Source organism: Carassius gibelio, chromosome B13, assembly GCF_023724105.1.
Source record: "Carassius gibelio isolate Cgi1373 ecotype wild population from Czech Republic chromosome B13, carGib1.2-hapl.c, whole genome shotgun sequence".
In the NCBI taxonomy this organism is placed as follows: Eukaryota; Metazoa; Chordata; class Actinopteri; order Cypriniformes; family Cyprinidae; genus Carassius; species Carassius gibelio.
In genome coordinates, this window is record NC_068408.1 from 15,398,320 (window position 1) to 15,419,139 (window position 20,820).

General features: G+C 35.6%; 1 protein-coding gene across 7 annotated transcripts in view; it reads right to left on the reverse strand.

Moving 5' to 3' along the window:
- LOC127970060 (sorbin and SH3 domain-containing protein 1) overlaps positions 1-20,671 on the reverse strand; it is a 44,424-nt gene extending 23,753 nt beyond the window's left edge. For 2 of the 7 annotated variants that reach the window (XM_052572282.1, XM_052572278.1), the window contains exons 1-12: positions 20,552-20,670; positions 8,948-8,990; positions 8,159-8,245; positions 7,572-7,688; positions 6,566-6,681; positions 5,206-5,353; positions 4,557-4,705; positions 4,388-4,448; positions 4,159-4,233; positions 2,818-2,847; positions 2,641-2,737; positions 1,506-1,620 (exon numbers count right to left, since the gene is read on the reverse strand). In XM_052572282.1, coding sequence (XP_052428242.1) covers positions 1,506-1,620; positions 2,641-2,737; positions 2,818-2,847; positions 4,159-4,233; positions 4,388-4,448; positions 4,557-4,705; positions 5,206-5,353; positions 6,566-6,681; positions 7,572-7,688; positions 8,159-8,189 — 939 coding nt within the window. In that variant the 5' untranslated portion in view covers positions 8,190-8,245; positions 8,948-8,990; positions 20,552-20,670. Of the gene's footprint in view, positions 1-1,505; positions 1,621-2,640; positions 2,738-2,817; positions 2,848-4,158; positions 4,234-4,387; positions 4,449-4,556; positions 4,706-5,205; positions 5,354-6,565; positions 6,682-7,571; positions 7,689-8,158; positions 8,246-8,947; positions 8,991-11,322; positions 11,458-20,551 lie in introns of those variants that run through there. The other 5 variants (XM_052572284.1, XM_052572280.1, XM_052572283.1 and 2 more) reach the window with 5 other exon arrangements.
- Between the last annotated feature and the right edge of the window lie 149 nt (positions 20,672-20,820).

A 20,820-nucleotide genomic window follows, 5' to 3' on the forward strand; every position in this document is an offset into this window, starting at 1 on the left:
ACATAGACAGAGAGAAAGAGAGAGAGAGAGAGAGAGAATGAGAGAGAGAGAATGAGAGAAAGAGAGAAAGATTCAGAATACAAAGACAATGAGACTGAATGGTGGTTACATGAAGTTTCTCTTAATGTCATGATCTCAGACAGTAAGAAAGGTTCTAGGCTGAGAGAGTGGAAGAAAGAAAAACTGGATATGTTTCCAGCTTGATGGCTTATTGCAAGAACATCTGGTTGATCTCAGCAGTCAAAGGAACAGGAAATAGGAAATAAAGATGTCATAAAGTCCTGATGATGGAAAGGGATCCATTAGAGCTAGGGTGGAATCTTTCACATATTCACTCAAAATGCACAATTTCAGACTTCTGCTATGAATATCAATATTTGTTCAATGATGTTTGTAAAAAAATATTTGCTATAATTTACTAATATAATGCAATAATAATGTTAATTTAAACTATCATTTAAAAGTTTGGGTTCAGTAATTTTTTATTATTATTATTCACCTAATACACATTCAATTGATCAATGATGTTACACAAGATTTCCTTTTGAAGGAATGAGGATCATGTGACTCTGAAGCCTGAAGTACCGTAATGTCAATGTAGGAATAAATTACTTTAAATAAGAAAATAAATAGAAGAATATTATAGATATTTACTGTTTTTACTATATGATCAAATGAATAAGCATAAGAACCTTCTTTAAAAAACATTTAAAAAAATGTACCAATCCCAAACTTTTGAATGGTAGAGTACATATCACTTAAAAACAATACAAATATTCAGGACACTAAATTTTCACAGTAAAGAGGTATTACTTCTGCAGAGCTAAATCAGATGAATAGACACAGGCAGCACATTATCTTCTGCCCTAGATAGGACCTGACCCAGAGCCATTTTAATTACTTCCCTAACAATGAGAAAAAAATGAAAGACCTAATGCAGCTCGCACTTTCTCTGCTTCAGTTGTTTCACTGACGAGGATCCAACACGCTTTGCTTTACTTCTACAATAAACCTATTACAGCGGTATGTCATCAGAAAGACATTATGTAATAGCAGCAGCACCCAGAATGAGTCACGCTTACAAGATTGAATCACTGAATGTCATAGTAATAAACCTTCCATGAAAAAAAAACAGTCTACAGATATATACAGCACAAGCCCCTGAAGGAGCCTCTATTCTTCACTGGGTCTGGAAACTACAAGTGTCACTTATTAATGAGCTTTTTATAGCTGAGTACAGGCTCCTCCTACTTCCTATATTCTAACATTACTGTGTGCATTAACACATAAGATATATATGCTGCGTATCACAACATGAAAAGGCTCGCCAGGACGAATCACCTACCGAAGTCACTTAATAAGACTACCAAGAGACACACAGCTGTGAGTGCGCAGTCCTTGTAAGTGAAACAGGCAGAAACCAGCTCTTGCAGCGTCAAACAGCATGCACAGGTCTGCACCAGCAACACCAGCAACCAAACATGCATGTATAAAGAGCATCATACCGCTCTGTCCAGCTTCAGCACTGAAGATTTTCCTGGCTCGTACTCAAATATGCTCTTGGGCTCGGCGCGGTACTTCCTGGTGTCTACTTTCTTGTCAGGGGGCTCCCACTCATTCCTGCAGGGATGCATGGGGGGAGAGATGAGTGATACAGTGAGGGAGGTGAAGAGTCACCATGGCAACCAACAAGGGCAAGTTTTGGCTGCACGTTCCCATACATGCAGCTTATGTTTTAAAAACGCAGCATACATTCATGTAAAAGCACTTTATTCTTCTAAGCAGCCTACACAAACATGTGCAGCAACACATTTAAGTTTTTTTTCTAAATTCTATTATTATTACAATCATTTATGTGCAATGTAAATATAAAAATTATGCTATATTTAACATTATATTGCACTGCCATTCAAAAGTTTGTGATCAGTTGATTTCTCTTAAAGAAATTAATACTTTTATTTAAATAAATTGAATGCATTAAAATCTTTTGTAATATTACCTCAACTGGAATATTACAAAAGATTTGTATTTAAAATAAATGCTGTTCTTTCTGACATTCTATATACATCAAAGAATCTGGGAAAAAGCTTTTTTTTTAAGTAAAAATCCATATTTAAATAAATAATTAACACATTTCAGAATTTCTTTATTTACGCAAATCTTGATGATCCATGTTACCCACAAATAGTGCAGAATCTTCAAAATCTCATTAAATGCTTCTGTTTAAAATTGTTCAAAATGCTAAAACTTTTCATTTTAATTTTAATTTAAAATCTTAATTTAGATTTAGATTTTTTTGTGTGTGTGTTTATATATAAAACCTAAAATAAACTACAAGATACATTATGATAATGACTTTTCTGATAGTGAACACCGATTACTTAATAAACGGGTGTCTATTATGAATTTTAACAGCAAACAGCAACATCTCCTAAACCAACACATGCTTGTTAAGGCAGCATGACAAATGCTGAAATACAGTGTTTCACATATTGAGGTTTTGTGAAGAAATGTCATCATCTCTGTCTTGAGCAACACTGGCATGGTGCAAGAATTCACACACAGCTTCAAGATATCAGTTGATGAATGTGCTAGAATCTGCTTCATTAATCATAATATTTGTTTCATGTCACGACTCACCTCTGAGGTTTTAGGGAAGATGTGCGTGTTGGTACAGGCAGCTGTCCTCTGGAGCTCCCCATGTCTACAGCACTCTTGGAGCGAGGGACTGTCCGCACTGAAACACAGCTTTCCTTTAACTAAGAATTCACAGTGTAGTTAATATTTTCCCTCTCGGATTAAAATGAAAACACTTACCATCCTCACCGCCATATGATGGCCTGTCATCTGAAAGAGTCCGAAAATACTTATTAGATACAAATAAATTTTAATACAGCTGACATATTTTGAGAAATTGCAATGTTTTTATTTCACATTTCAAATGCATTCCTAAGGTAGTTTGTAACCCGTTCTAATATTGTGCTGTACTTAGTGTAGCCTGTGCTCTAAAACAGCATCTCCGGGAGGTATTCTAAACATCGAATATATTCTAGGTGAAAATTACAAGGATTAGTGGGACATACATAGCAGTCCATTATCAACTAAACAGCAGCTCCAAGACAAGGCCACTTTATTTCCTCAGACTAATCCAACCAGTAGATGGCACTATAACCACAGCAGTGTGTTTTCCTCATGCTGGAATATTCCATTAGCTTATTGGTTGGTTACAATACAAATAAGACATTTTCACCGCAAACTAATGCAAGGAGGCATTCGGATGATGATTATTTTACAAATACTTGAGACCAGCATTGGAATGGCATTGCTAACAGTGCATTTGAAAGAATCCAATGGATACACAAAGTCCATTAGATGTGTTTTGACTGCTTTAATAATTTAGCAGAATGGTTCTCTAAAAGCACAGCCACGAAACACATCACAGAGGTATGAAAGCTTTTAAAATGGAGGTAATCAATCTATGAGTTTTAAATACAAGGTGATGTGGTTTTCTCGGTGTGTTGAAAATAGCTCTATTACCACAGGCTCACCTTGAGCGCTAGGATGCCTCTTTAGGACGATCAATTTCTTGACACTGTGTATGTATATATCAGCATATATTGCACATTGGGATTTGTGAAAGAATGGACACAGGATGGAGCCAACAATGTGGCACATTAACACATTATATATACTGCAGCTATTCTCAGCAAACTTTGGGAAAGAAATGCTAGTTGAATATAATACCTAATGCTTTTATTCAGAAAGGATGCGCTAAATTGATAGAAATGGACACTGAAGACATTTATAACGTTCAAATTCAAATTTCAAATGTTTAGAAGAAATCACAGAAATAAATTACGTTTCAAAATGCATTCACCTAGAAAACAGTTAATGTAATAATATTTCACAATATTACTATTTTTACAGTGTTTTTTTTGATCGAACAAAGGCAGCCTTTCAAAACAATTAACAAAATCTTACAGACTCCAAACTTTTGAACAACAGTGTATATCCTTCGTATTTTGGTTTTGTATACTGTATATAAAATTACCCAACTCATACATGGAGATAAATGTGATGCTAAATGACAGACGGGAAAGTGTGACATGGAGAAATGTTAATAAATATCAGATTATAACTATCATATAACTAAGGTACCTCTGGTTTTCAGTGGCCTGTCATTGTTCTCTGGAAATATGTAGGTGGGACGATATGGATTTTCTTCGACAGTCTCTGTGTAAGGTGAGTGAAAGACAAAACACAACACACGCCGACAAAGATGACTACACACATAGATACATGACTGAAATGTGACCTTCAGATTAAGACACACAAAAAGATGAAATAAAAGTGCTGATTGTATGTGATTCCCGAGGAGCATCTTTACCAGGGACTTTGTGAATTTGCTTGAACATGTTTCTGTACCAGTCCTTTGACAGCTCTGTGTTCTAGAAAACAAAATTGTACAGATGGTGATGTATTTATACACGATTCTGGATATAGTTATGAATTCAAAGCCTGCACAAGTCTTGAGAACTAAAGGTTGCTGTTTTTACCCGCACTGGGACTCTGGGTGCTGAGACAGCTGAATGTTCAGACAGTCTTATTCTCTTTTCTTCCATGTCTGCTGGAGTCTCAGAGGAAGATTTATTCTGGCTGACGGCAGGGCTCTGATTAGGACCACTGCCCTGCTCCGCCACAGCTTCTGAAGCACAAACTCGTATCATTAGCGTCCAGAACACAAGATAAAATACACACTTTCAGCTGACACTTATATAGGACAAAATCATTAAAAGCATCACTGAATGATTTAATGTTTAAATGAATAAATAATTGCTACAGCTCGTACAGTCTTATATATTTAGTATTTGACAGATGTACTTTGTAATTGAATCCTGTTGGAATCAAACGACTTTCTGTTATTCTCACAATGCTTCTCCTCATTCATTTTAACAGTTGTTGAATACTGTAACTAAAAGTAAAAATGTGTACATTTTATACCAAATGTTTAATCTCCACTCCCATAACCATAAAACAGTCACTACTATCTTAATGTTTTACCTCAAACATAACTTGAGATAAACTAATCACAAGGGTCAGAACATTCTCATTTCTCTTTCTACATCGTGAAAGCATTTAGCTTTTTAATGCACATGATAATTTTAGTTTTGATCCATCCTGAAGTATTGAGAGGTTGGTATTTACCTCTGCTGTACTGCAGCAAGACGATTGTCGGGTTGACGCTGCTGGTGGGGGGGTATGAAGAGGACACTTTGGCTGATGAGGTAACAGCACTCGGCAGATCAAGGCAGGACGAGAGCTGAGACTCACTCTCACTTACAGGTGAGTCCACCTGAGGAGAACATACAAAAACAGACACTCTAGTGGTTGTGTAATACAGGCGAGTTTGTATTTCCCAGAATTCCTTATGGGGGAAATTTGCATGAAATTTGCTTGACTACACTTCTCTTTCAAGCAAACAATTGTTGCAAAGATTCCTCTGCGATGCTGATAAAGACAATGACGAATTGCATAAGATAGCACTTAAAGTATGTGATTACTTATTTGTCTAATTATTTACTAATTATTTGTCTTCTGTCTTGAGGAGGTCATCAACACCAGGAGTATTCAGCTTTCTAATAAGATTTAATATTTCTTTATTGCTTAGCAAGTTTTATTTTTATAATATTATAGAAGGCTACTCATTTATATAAATTACAAAACGTTACTCAAATTAAAATATTTTACATTGTAAGTTTTCATTTTAAAGATATAGATCTCCAGTCAGTTGGTGGTAGCCATCGACTCCCATAGCATGAAAAAAACACTATACAAGTCAACGGCTACCAGCAACTGTTTGGTTACCAGCATTCTTCAAAATAATTTATTTTATGTTTAACAGAAGCAAGAAATTCATACAGTTTTGGAACAATATGAGGGTGCATAAATGCTTAAATTTTCAGTTTTGGGTAAACTATCCCTTTAATTTAAGTTTTCGGCATTTTGTTAAGTGCTTTTGTCAGTGTTCTACTCCGCTTTCAGTTATTTTTAAGTTTTAGTCGTTTTAGTACTTCAGCTTATTCAACTTAACTTTTTCAGTAAGATGCATTTCTATGTTTTTAATGTTATTTTTTAATGTTATTTCATTTTTTTCTAATAACAAATGTATTATTTTAACAGTAATAGTTTTAGGTAACAATACCAACACTTGCTAAACAAATCACTAGTTAAAAGTTAGTTAATAGTCAGAAATTACATTACTTTTTCAAGTACCTTCTTCCACTAATTCCCTAGAGTGCCTTTAGGGATATATAATTGATCACCTTGGATCTATACCATTATAGATGATAATGCAAAAAGAAATGTTATCTTGCTTATAAAATACAGAAAACATTCATTCACTGCTCTCATTTTAAATGATTGTAAGATTGAGGAGTTCCTCAGTCTCTCCAGAGATCTTAGGATCGAGCTGTTTAATTAGCACTGATATCAATCTCTAATTGGCACTTTTGCAAGAAAGCAAAGCACTGCTAAAAAGGAACGGGGTTTAGACATGGTGACTCACCTTTGTTGGTGTCTCATCGACTTGAGTTGAATTTAAAACAGCTCCGGTGTTGTTTACACTTCTCTCAGTCAGACTTGTTTCTGTGGCATCTCCATTGACCGCACCAAGCCATCCACCTGTAACAAATCCAAACACTTGGGATTCTCAAAGGATCAGCCAATCTCCAAGGCACTTTTAAAACCTAAAAAGGCATAACTGTGAAATAAAGCTGCCTCCACTTGGCAGCAAACCTGTTTGTTTCCAGAACTAACCACAATTTATGTTTAATGAATTCCTTAATCCTCCGTTAAACGAATCACCAGCCAGAATCTGTCAGAACTGAACCCCACAGAAAGACTGAGTATCCACTGAGATGCTAATTCATGACTGGAAAAAAACGATTCTCTGAACTTTGTCAGAAGAACAAGGGGACCATTGAACCCACTGTAAGAAGTGTTTGTTCCAATGGCCTTTTTATTGAGGCACAACAACAATTAAGGCATCTCTCCCAAGTGCTGGCAGTTAGCCAGGATAGTCCCAACATGGAGATGTTGAAAACATCCACACTGAAGGTTTCCATTTCCACAGCTCAAAGTGGGTGTGAACAAAAGACGTCTTTGATTATCCCCTGCAAATATGAACATTCACTGAAAGTTATTTGAGCAATGAAGTTGACTGTCAGACAATACTGTATATGTTCCACAAAAAATACAAATTTGTCTCTATAATTTACTGTGCAATTTAGCAACTAACCACACTATGCACATTCACTGTCAAAATAACATGAACCTTTTCATTAATAGGAAAAAAGGAAATTCAAGAAAGCACCATTCCTGTAAACAGAGATCTTTCCAGTTAATAGGGGTACAGAACAAAATAAAGCACTTTTTAGTGCATGTTATCTGCAGCTACAATCATATCCTAAGTAACATAATGACAGCACACAACAATTAGTCTGGCACTGTCCATCTTTGTCCAATATATTCAGAACACTCTCCTATTGACAAATCCTGCCTTTCCAACTCACTTTTGGCAGCGTTCTTGGAAAGCTCTTGGCTTGTGCCGTCCTCATCATCAATGTGCACTAGTGTAGCCCTCAAAGTAACAGCACCCTTGCCCTTGCAAACACGGCTAGGGTCCAGCTCTGCAAAAACATAAGTAAAGAAACTGATTTTATCTTTTAAAAGCACTAAATAAAGTTTAATATTACTCACTTGTTACCCTGGACCACAAAAGCAGTCATACGTAGCCAACAATATACATTGGTCAAAATTATTGGTTTTATTCTAATGCCAAAAATCGTTAAGATATTAAGTACATGTTTCCATGAAGACATGTTGTAATTTTCCTACCGTAAATATCTAAAAACTTAATTTTTTATTAGTTACATGCGTTGCAAATAACTTTAAAGGCGATTTATTTACATTTTTTGAATACTTGTAGTCAGCCAGACATTCTCCTTTCCTAACAAACCATACATCAATGGAAAACTTTTTTATTCAGCTTTCAGATGTATCTCAGTTTCCAAAAATTGACACTTATGAATGGTTTTGTGGTCCAAGGTCACATTTGATATTACATTAGACCCCCAAATCCTACAAATGCTGCTCTTACCAGTAGGCATGAGATCAGGGGAGCTCTTCATGGTCCTCAAAGGAGTTACTCGCACAGCAGATACAGTGCGCCGACAGGGTGGACGTGCTGCAAAACATATACAACTATAGGTGTGAGATGTAGAGAACAGCAAAAGAAACTAAAGAGAGCTATTATAAATGCATTTATCATTTTTCAACCTCATCTGTGACATTTTGGGTCATGACCCACTCCTTGAGAAGCACTGCATTAGTTTTACGGAGTTATTTGTTAGTCTTTATTGAGAACAACAGCTCTGATAATGCTCATATAGAGACCCCGGGGCTTTTAAAGTTCTAGGAAGATTGTAATCACAGTGTTCTCCGAAGGCTGGCACAAATATCAAGAAAAGATGGATGAACGGAAGGAAATAGGGGGCCTGGCAGAGAGAATACTGATTCAACAATGACTCAAGCCAGAGAGAAAGACAGAGAGAGTCTGTTTGTGATTGCTTACTCATGAGCCTCCTGCATCAATACATTACACAGCTATTGTTAAGGCCTTATATGCATTCATGTTTTAAAAAAGGCTTAAACAATATCATATAGTGTACTACTATGAGACATATATGCACAGATTTAAAGCTTGAATTCAGTTAAAAAAGGTGTTTAAATTGCCTTTTGCCGTTTTAATATTATTTATGTTGTTTTCTTTATCTGTGTTGCAATTGTTTTGTTTTGCATGTTTCATTCATGCACATAGAACTGTAAATAAAGGCCAGCCAGGCCTGTCAAGAAAATGATGGAGATATTGAAAGTGCTGCACGCTTACCAGGGGCTGCATCAAATATCCCTGTGCCCTCTGCTGGAGAGCCCTGCAAATGAAAATGAGCAAAAGGAGAGATGCTGAGAAAGGGAACAACATTGCTCAGCATGTCATTAGAAAAAAGTAACAAAGAATATTGAGTGGCTGGCCGACAAGATTTCAGCAAGTCAACAACAACACCTCCATGGTATGTTCCTTAGCATGTTTACAAATGCAAAAAAGCTAGTGCAAAAAAATGGGAGTGGGCAATATCACCAACATCTTATTTCACAATTTGAGAAATGTTATCATGATATATATTGTCCTTCGGCACAGCCCTAGCAAAAAGTATTACAATTAGGGTTGTGCCTATAGACGATAGTATCGTATATCAACGATAGTCAAAGATATCGACGATAGCAGATGTCTCTGTCAATAGACAATATTAGGCTTATTCTCCTATTAATGTATTAAATAATAATAATTATTATTTTTATTTTTATGGGCGGGCTATTATAACTCGGCTATCAAACTGCCCAGCTATTTCACTTCAGCACTGCATTTCACACACACACACACACACGCACGCAAAAGAGGATTAGAGCCTATAGTCGGTGAATGAGTCTCCATCCACAAACAGACATACATCATCTGCAGATATAAGGTATTTTATTCCACTTTAACAAATAATCTGAAATAACTATATATGTGCAATATTTTAAACGAGCCCTCACTAACTGAGTTTAATGCCACAGTTATATGAGGATGCATCTCATTCTTGTCTCGTATGACTGATGCATCAGTTCAATTCAACTTTACTACAAATATATGAACTTACCTGTTTATGTCTAATATTAGTGTTAAACTGTTGGACTTTAAATTAAATATAGCTACTACTGAATTTCACCGTTATTATACTATTGATTTTGCAGAACATTTCGACTGATAACTTCCGTGCGCAGATGCGGCAGATTTGTCACAGGACGTGCGATATGACAGTTGCATCCGACTATATATGAACTAGTTGTTTTAAATACAGTATTTTTATATTTAACGTTAGTTTATCAGTGTGTTTGAAAGTATATTTTTTTGATTATTGTTGTTTCCACAGACTCTCTCGCGTGCACCTGCGTGGTTTAAAACACCAAATAGTTATGCTATGACAAGAACAAAGAGTCTCTCTCTTGCTCCACCCATGCACGATAATATCGTGTATCGTTGATCTGACGGGCTGACGATATGACATTTGAAAACTGACCCAACACTAGTGACAATTAAACAGTGATCACAAAGATAGCTTGACTTGCTTTGTCTATTTAGGCCTGATCTCAATGGCTCTGAATATAAATATTTAAAAACAACCTGATTGGCTGGAATGTGAAATTTAGACCGGAATAATGTTACAAACAATCCTACTAATATGGTAAGTGTGAGGGTTCTGATGCATGAGGAGACTAACTAACTGATGTGTCACACCTATAGCTGTGGTTCACTCTGAAACAAGATACAAAGTGACCCGTTACAGAACATTGGCTGAGTAAGAAAATATGGGTCAATGAAAATGTATATGTTTCAGTAGCTGCCAATGGATATCCCTGTAACAAATGAGTAAGCCACTTTGGATGAAAGTGTCTGCCAAGACAGACAATGATTAGTATTTTAGATACTTATAACTATTCACCAAACGAGAGCTTTCTTTATACATACAATATATTGCTGAAGTCCTGGATAATTGCAGATATTCTTGTACCATTTCTAATGGATCCCAATGTAAACATTAACCATCTGTCTCTATGCAAGGTCTCACTGACGTATTTTAGTCTACAGTTGCTGTCTATAGGAAATCAGAACCAGTTAATTAGCCAAATAATTAAACTTAGAGAATTTAATAGAGCCTATAGCTTAATTCAATTATATGGTAGGCCTATATATAAAAAATATAGCCTAAATACAAAACTCTCTCCGATGTTTACAGAAAAGACTATTAGCACTGGATTTATCCATCTGAAAATGGATATCGTCCTAAATTTGGAGTTGTTGAATAGTTGCGTAACAGCGATTTTGTAATTCAATAATACACAAATATGTTGTTTATTTTAAATGTTTATATAGCATACTGAATTGGATAAGTGGGAATCATTTTCCATTGTAAATTTAAAAACAGGTCCAACAAAAACAGCTGCATGCATCAATCCATCAGTAAAGAGTCACACGGTTTGAGGATCCTTAATACTCTGAATTGCTCCACATGCTGCACTGTAGAAAATATGCTAATAATCCTGATTTAACTTAAACTTTTGAGGTGTTCTACTAAATCCAAAGCCATAATAGTCAATACTCATATTTGAAACTGATGTATTTCTACATATTAATCTTGTTAATATCATACAGACATGACTTACCTGTAAGGACCTTCACCTTCAGAGAACTTCAGTTGAGCTTAACTTGGTTTAAAGACCTAACAAACACCCAAACATTGAGGGTGCCCTTTTAAATGTCCTTTGTTGGGACCTATCATACAAATCCAGACTATCATGTTCTATTCTCATCAAAGAACTGAACCTTAACAATGCTTTGCCTCTTTCAACTACCAAGATGGACCTGTCAGCACCTGCCACCTGGGAATGTAGCACCTACTTAGCATGTGATGAACGAATTACAGCATCCTGCTTTCCATCCACCTCTCCATCCCTGTCTGGCATGCCACGCACCTCATGAGGCTATGAACTATATTAAGATAACTGTAAGATAATAGACCAAATATGTTATAAATCTGGACGTTTGTCATACTAATATGATAAAGTATGGACTGTTGACTGTTTGATTTGAGGGGTATCAGAATAGGACATGGGCCAAGTTGGACTAGACACAACTTTCTCACAGTAAACAGTGACCTGGGTGGTCATATCAAGGTCAAAGGCATGAACACTGACAGTTCAGGCCACTCTAGTGTATTAAAAACACTTATGATGATTACAGTCTCCATCCAGTCGGCTAAAAATAAAATAGATCCAGTATAGTTATCCAGATTTAAAAGGCATGCTAGAAATATCCTAGGAAATTAATCTTTAAAAAGTGTCCTGACCAAGAATGACACAACAAAACAATAAATAATAAACAGTAACAATAAAAACTTCTTATTTTTCCAATCCAGCCATGAGCACAACAAATGGCCTCTCTTAAGTCCAAAATCATGCTCATCTCCCCATAACTGTACATTATATCAGATATCTTTAATCAGCTGTATTTTTTTGTAATGTCATGCAACAGATTTGTGTTCAAACATGCAAATCGTGTGAACAGACAAATTGCTGGAAACTTGTTGCATTGTGCCTGGTAACTGCTGTACTCAGTCCAACTGGCCTTCTCGGCAAAGCTGTAAAACAGAGCAACTGCTGAAAGGCTCATGTCAGACATGGGCCTAAGTCTTTGTTTCAGAACCAAAACACTAGCTCAGATCTCACTCAAGGCCAAGCTGTAACTCTCAGGTCCACAGCTTTGGCTCTTGTAACTACTGGTGAGAAAAGGGGAGTCCTGCAAGGACACTTAGTAGTTCAATAAATAAATTTCTCCACAGAGTCTCTTACATTTCTGAATGTTTTAGCTCACTGAAAGTCCAATACAAAACATTAATGTTTTATTTATTAAGATAATTTTTTTTTTTTTTTTACAAAAATGAAACTATCTTTACAGAGACTGTAAAGATATCTATCAAAATATTAATAATTTTAAACAGTAAAAGATTTTTTAAATGTTAGGGTAAAAAATCTGTTAATTTGTTTAACAGCTTCCTTCTGTGTAAAAAAAAAAAATTTTTTTAATTAAATACCTGTAATAGACAATAGACACTTAACGGGACACTTCATAAAGTAATTTTATACTTTACACTGATTAGCCATAAATGTATTTTTTGTTATCAGTTATGCTCATTAGTGTTTCCATTTTATGTTCCATCTTATCATCTGGCAACCACAGATGAAATAATGATAAAATAAAATACCTCATCCTACTAACACGCATTTATGGGCTTTTCTCCTAAATTGCATACACACATTATTTAACATTGCTTGCTAACATTTTTGACTAAAAAAAACAATTAATTCAGACATTATTACATAAAGTACATGTTTGGGTTATTTCTTTCAGTGTAGGCAACTTATGAAAAATAAAGGGTCCCTTTGGTGAGCATTCTTTGCTAAATTCCCTGCCTTCAACCAGTTTATTTCTGTGCGCATTATTGTCTTGTGAACTTCTATTCCTCACAAATCAATAATGCTGCTGAAAGCCTTTTAAGATCTTGGCAAAACCCTGTGAAATTCAACCAGATATTCTGGATTTTGATGCCAGAACTATTGGCTAAATAAAAGACTTTTCAAATAAAATCTGTGGGAACTCTCCAACCATCACAATATCCAGAAAATTAATAAGTCCCAGCATTAGATTCTGAAGCACAGCTAAAGGTCATCATGTACATCCCGCACTGTTTTCCATTCCATTATGCCAGTCCTCTTAAAATAATAAAGGGGGTGACACAAGAAAAAGAGCTGTGATATTCCACCCAAGAATCTCTGTGGATTGCCTCATTTTATTTCCATGACAGCTTAAAGTGTCCAGCTTTAATACACAAAGGAGATCTACAAGGGGCCTGCTGTAGCCGAAGCGAGGGGGCTGGAGGGGAGGGGGCTCTTACATAACACAGTTTGACTTCTGCTTTGTTAACAAATGGCAAAGGGGGACAGAGAGAGAGTAAAGCTCACCAGGATCACAGCAAACAGCTCCAAACATGGCTCGAGAGTAGCGCTGAAGAAGAACAACCGTGGGTGTTTAATTGAGAATAGCCCATCAGTACTGTAAACATCTTCAGCAGACACACTGGACGGAGGCCTAGACTCTCATACTCACAACACATTTCAACAACGGCATCATAAAAGGAAATGTATTCAACTGTGGTATTTGCCTCAGCCACCAGCCATCTACACGTGTCTTTTTTTCCGAGCATGACATTACTTTCAGAGAAACCGGAATAATAGGAAAGGTGATGAACAACTGAAAAGGGAACTAATAACTGCAACGAAACAAATACAGGTGTAGATCATATTAATGCTGAGGCTTAATGCTAATAGTCAAAGATTTGTAAGCTTATTTAGTTTTATTTACTATTCTGAACTCCTATTTGCTTTCGGGCACACCAATAATGCATATCAAAGTTTTTCGATTTCAGAAATACTCTCGTTTAAATAATGCATTTTAAATAGACCTATGAACAGAAAAAAAAAAAAATAGTTTTGCAGTTTACTTCTATTTGTCCTTTTCCCAACATGTACAGGGATATAATTACAGTATAGTTTCCTTGTTTAACTGTTTGCCAGTTTTATTTACATTTATTCTGGTCCTAATATTAGTAACTTGCTTTTTCTTATTATAGTTAATTCCTATATTAATATGATTAGTTAGTTAAATTATTAAGTGTGTGTGTAATGAGTAATTTTATTTATTATTATTATTATGAGTGTGTGATGGTTTTCATGTGATGTGGTCAATACTTTAGGACAACAAGCACTTTACTCCCACGACATGTAAATTAATTTAAAGAAAATAAATACATAACATTAAAATAGTGTAAATACGGGAAACTTTATAATTATTTTTAGTTTATCTTTTATCTTGGGCATATGTAATATTTCAAATTAAATATATATACACAGTAAAAAAAAACTGTAAAAAACTGTTACCGAAAGTAACAGTAAATTAACATTTAAGTTAATATAAGGACAATTAATTTAAGTTATCACATTTTAAACAATTAACTTAAAAAAAATTACTAATTTAAAACAAAAATTAAAAAAATTAAAAAAACAAAAAGTCATGCAAACTGGGGATATTTCACCCAAAAATAAAAATTCTGTCATAATTTACCCATCCTCAGGTTGTTCAAAACTGTATTCATTTCTTTCTTCTGGTGAACACACACACATAAAATATATTTTGAATAATGTTGCTAAACTTTATATCAAATTATATCATATCCAAATTATTTTATGTTCAACAGAAGAAAGACACTCATACAGTTTTGGAACAACTAAAGGGTGAGTAAATGATGACAATTTAATTTTTGGGTAAACTATACCTTTAAGAGACCAAACTGAAACCAATAACATACTATACAAAGTAATAATTTACTACATATTCTATGACTATTACAAAAAAAAGCTCAAATGTTAGAGTAATAATAAAGCAGCGTGATGCTATAATACTAATACTTTCCATTTTTTACATGACTGTTTCAAACTGTTCCTTAGCAAAGACTAACAATTACTAAAATGAACAATTATTATATATTCCGCTCACAATCACCTGGATTTATTACTCATTAAACATTTCCGTACCACTTCCGAACACTTATACTGTAGCACACTGGCTAGTGGCTACTGAGAGCTATCTTCCCCTGTAAACCAGTCAGCGCTGTACTATCTGATACAGAGTGACGTTTAAAATAACAAATGATATTACATCATGGAATACAGAAGCCCATTATGTCTGGAAGATGTTCTAGTGCACAGCTTTGTATAGATGAGTCAAAGTCTCCGGGTCTGGCCCTCGCAGGCCCTGGCATTTGCTGACCAGGACAACAGACAGCCACAGAGGGAGGGGTACGCGGCACGCGGTGCATGCACAGCATCAACCACAGCCCAAGCCAGAAAAAAGCCTTTGTGTGCAGCATGGATGTTCTAGAAGGACAGATGGGGCAATGATAATGAGTTTCACACTTGGGATACAAAGCAGTGCATAATGGGGCGGCTTTTGATGTCGAATGACTGACAAAGCCCATAAGGCATGCAGGGATTTATTTTGTAGGTAATAAACATAAAAATGGACCAGACTAATATCTGGGATACTGAATTTTGACACCTAAGTGAACAGCTCAGGATGTGACACATAAGGGTTGATGACACATAAGAGCTAAAGGTCCCATTAATTAATGTTGATTAACACATGAACTAACATTAACTAACAATGAGCAGTATAATTGTTTCAGTATTTATTAATTTCCTATCTTAGTTGATGAAAATGCAGCTGTTCAATGTTAATACACGTTAGATCAGGTTTAACTCTATTTTGAATCAAACTACATTGTGTTGTGTTTTATGGTTGAAGGAAATATGCGTAACCTTAATGAAAAATGTATTGGTCATTTTCTGACTGGACATTATCTGGCTTTCTACTGATATTTTCGAGCATTGGAAATCTTACCAGCCAGCAATTCATCAATATTATCCTAACCAGTAGAGACTGTAGGCATCCCACTTGTAATGCAGACAGAGACAACTGTTTCAGACCTCTCAGTTATTTGACTGGTGCCTGATAATTTTGTCAGGGGATGTAAACTATTCAACCACACCTAAAAACGGCTCTATGATAATCCAGACATTTCAAGTGCTTCCCTAATGATGGAGGACCCCAAATCTCAGTGTTGAGCAACACCAGCAGGCACAGCCTTTATGAAGCAAGCCAAGCCGTACACATTCACAAACACACACACACACACACACACTTGGACTTCACACTCTCTTGAAAAGTGAATAGTTCACAGCGATCTGAAAAACACAATATTAACGCATTATCTGAAGATCCATCACACGGAGTGTCCCAGCTATGTGTTACATGGCAAATAAATTAAATTTGAAGCCCTGATATATCATTGTCACGTTCTGTCTAAATATGATTTGCACTCAAACTATGAACTCTCATCGGGCAAACATCATCTCAACACTGACCTCAAGCCAGCTGGTCCACAATCTGTCAAAGCAGCAAGAGGTGGAAAGAAAAATCTGTCGGCACAACACAATCTGAAAGCAGAGACGGTCTGTTCAACTTTTTGTTTGCATTAGCGTGTTGCTTTATGCACACAGACCTTGAAATTTGTAGCGCTAACAAAGCAAATCGCTAACTCGCGCACACTTCAAGTGCCACTCAAAGCCACGCTGCAGTCAATTGGGTGGAAGGAAAGTATATGTATAGGGTTAGATGAAAGTTGCTAAGCAACATGGTATAAGACTGAAATGGTTTGGATGGGAGTGGATGTGGTGTATGATCTTTCAAGGGCGCCTCAATCATTGTCTGAGGCTGCAGGTAACCAATAACATGCAGACATTCAGACCAACAGCATGATAATGAGTGTGATATTACTTTACAAAAAAGGTAAAAAGTTAAGTTAAGATTTACAGGCATTTTAGAAACAATAATGCCAGATACTTTGTGTATGTTGTGTAACTGTCTATGTACAGAAACACACCAATGGTGTTTCTTTCTTCAGCGTTTTTTCACTAATCAGCTGAGTTAATGATTCAATGACTCACTCACATTTTTAATGCCTGAATAATCAGAATCTTGTAACAAAACGATTGACTGAATAAAGCAAATTATGCCATATGGACTTTACCAAACAAATATTTACTGGTAAACAAAGAAATTTACCTACTTTTCAATTTCTTGTTAATTTGAAAAAGAATAGACTTGAACTGTTCTTTTCGAGATACATGTATTTTGGCACTGCACTCATGTAAGGAAACCTGGAAAGATCTGAGAAAATTCATAAAAATATTTACCTCACTTTTTCTCTGCGTTTGGAAAATATTTGATGTGGTTTTACTAATGTCCCCTCGAATTAAAAAATGTATGTATTACTATAGCATACCTCCCTGGCTGTGTATTTTCTTTTATTTATATTAACGTAGTTTTGAATGTTCTTTGACAATCTTTCTTTTCTGTTGCACTTTAAACTTCAATTTACAAAAAGAAATACGCCTTTTTAAAAACATTTTAAAATGTATTAAAAACTTTGGAAAGATTTGACTAAATTTATGTTTTTAAATCCAACAAATTACAACAGAAAAACAAGGTTATTCAAAACTACAACAGTAATATAAATACAAGAAAATAGACTTAAAACTGCTGTAGGATTGACTGTATTTCAGCTCTCTTAAAACGCCACTCAACCAATCAAATTTGAGGGCTTGATGAATCATTAAATAATGCAGAATGCATGCTTTGTTTTTAAGCAAATAAATAAACCACTTAATTTATTAGTGGACACTGGACATGAATAATGTTGTGACATATTTATAATGGTAAATGGCTACCAGTTGTAAATAATACCGCATCAATGTTCTACACTGATCTGCAGAATTATTTAAAGTCACCTGTGAAACTGATAAAGACAACATAATACATGATCTCATAACTAGGCCAGGGTACAAATAACCTCATGTTAAAAAACAGAGGATACAATTAATATGGTAATCCACTCAGTCCTATGGATGTGAGTGACTAAGGAGCCATGAATAGAAAGCCTGCGATTTTAATCTCACTGAGAGCACTTCCTCTGTCTTCATTCCATCTGCTGTCAAACGCCTGTCCTCGCTCTCTTACCAATTCCTGCCCGTTTTTATCCAATTTGAGTGATATGCAAAACAAAGAACGTGCCTAAGTGCATACGATGACAAATCTAAAAGCTTAATTTTTGGTTAACAAGTGTTTCAATAGCAGTGAAATGAGAAGTGGCAGCAAATGACACTAGGAGAAATGAATAATAGCATGTTATTAGCAGTCAAATCATGTCTTGGCATAATTGCAGTGCTACAAAAAGCCTTTTACTAACTTGACAAACCTATGTAAAAACATTTATGGCTTTATCAGTGCTTACAGAGCTGTAAAAAATACTTCAAAATCCTGAGGTCTCGTGGCCTATACTATAGATCTATATATATATATAACATGATCCTATAAGATCAGCAATGTCAAATGAATGAGTTTGTCATTCACAAGACAACTCATTTAAACGGCATTTCACCAGCAATCTTTTGGGCACCTGTTCACCACACAAGACAGTAACATGATTCTACACAAAGCTTATCAAATATTAAGCAGGCGACACAAATTATTCATTATCTTTGTAAGGAGACGGCTTCCAAAGACGCTGGCAGGAACTTCTCACAAATGTTGCAGTCTCTCACCTACTTAAGACTGTAATGTTGTTCACTTCCTCTTGGTGAAATACTATATATCTCCTGTGCCCGAGGACGATGATAACATCACGTATGTCTGGCACAGGTGTTGAGCTAAAACATCTGTAAACACAGATACACATTTTTCACAGGTGATGTGAGTTATAAGGTGCAAACTATTCTTTATTTTTTTGCCAGTGTACAATCCTCTTGTCAGTGTGCTTCAATTGCATTACAACCACATTATGCTATTAAGGAACAGAACAGAACTACTTATAGTTATAATATTTTGCCCTGTATTAATGATTTTAGAAAAACCTGCTATTTTAAAACAGGAAAACTATGTTATTAAGTTTAAAAATTATGTTAAGCTTATACACCTGGTTTTCAATTCCTATAAATTAATTTAACCAGGCTAACTAATTTTAAAAGAATAAGAACAACCTTCGGTTTTAAAATTTCAGAATTCTAAATTTAGGAATACTAATTTGTCTTCAGTTTAAATTATTAGAATTGTTGTTGTTTTTAATAATTCTTCCAGGGGGTTTAGAATTTTGGTTAGTGTATTGCCTGTGTGGTGGAGAGTTTATTATGAGAAGTAAAATACATCAGCAAAAATGGGACAAACAACACAATTTAAAAAATGGTGCATAATGAAGAGGATTCAGCATCATTATGCGTTTACTGTTGGCCTGTTTATTATATGCAAACTGGAAGGTAAGTTACCAACAATATATTTCTGATAAACCGCTCGGTTTCTAGATTGATTGTGCTGGTCATTTATGGTCTAGAGATGATAGATGAACTACCAGCCTGTGAGACTGAGGTTGATCTGACATACCATGATAAAGTTAGCTGGTAGACCACTGGAGTTGGTAGACTATACAAGTTCAACAAACCATTTTAAGAAGAAAAAAAAAGGTTAAAGCAATACATGTCTACAGAGTTTAGAAACTGAATAGAATATTATTGTAGATATTTAAATCTGGATGGCTTAGAGCATCAAAAAAAGCTCATGCTGAGAGTGAAAAGCTTTTATCTGTGCACCATCACAAATCTACCAAAAACCGTTCAACTGCATAGTTGATCTACTGTATATCTGCCGCATACACCGCACTGCTGTACAAATAAAATCTGACTAAACTGTCCCGTTGCATTTTTTCAAGCCAACAACAATGCGATGGATTGAACTCGTGGAGTGTCGTTTCACTGTCCTTCTATCTCCACATTTTGAGTGAATCCTATTCTATTCCTTATTTGGATCTCTTTTCCTGCGGAACACAAATAATCTCTATCCCATCTCCTTCATCATCAGATACAACCTGCTTTCAATAAGAGCTATAGTTTCACCCTTTATATCCGTCAATAGAGACATAAAATGAGCACCATACATTAACACCACTCATGCTGAGTAAGTGAAACACTTAGCTGCCGATCTTCTGCACTGCACATTTGTATGCAATGCATGGCTGCTGCGGTTTATTATAATAAACCGTGGGAAAAATTACAATGCCCCAGACGAAGTAAACACGCAAACTTTCTGTTTTAGTTTGGTGTGAAATATCACTGAGCTATTCAAACACTGGGAATATTACTGAGAATGAAGCAGGCGGTGCGTAATACCCACCTTTCTGAGGAAGCAGTCCAGGTTTCCGTATTGATAACGCTGCTGCACGCTGAACAGTGACGGTCACCGCACGCGCTCGCCCGTGCATGGAGCCTCTCACGCTCTCATCACAATATCAGCGAGTGGGAGGAGAGGGGCGTTCCGTAGAGCCACAGACGTTTAATCAAACTTTCATTTTAATAAAGGTGCATTTTCAGTGCACATTTGAATGATCAACAATGATAATAAAAGAAAATACATTTAAATGACACATATTGCATTCCGTTAAT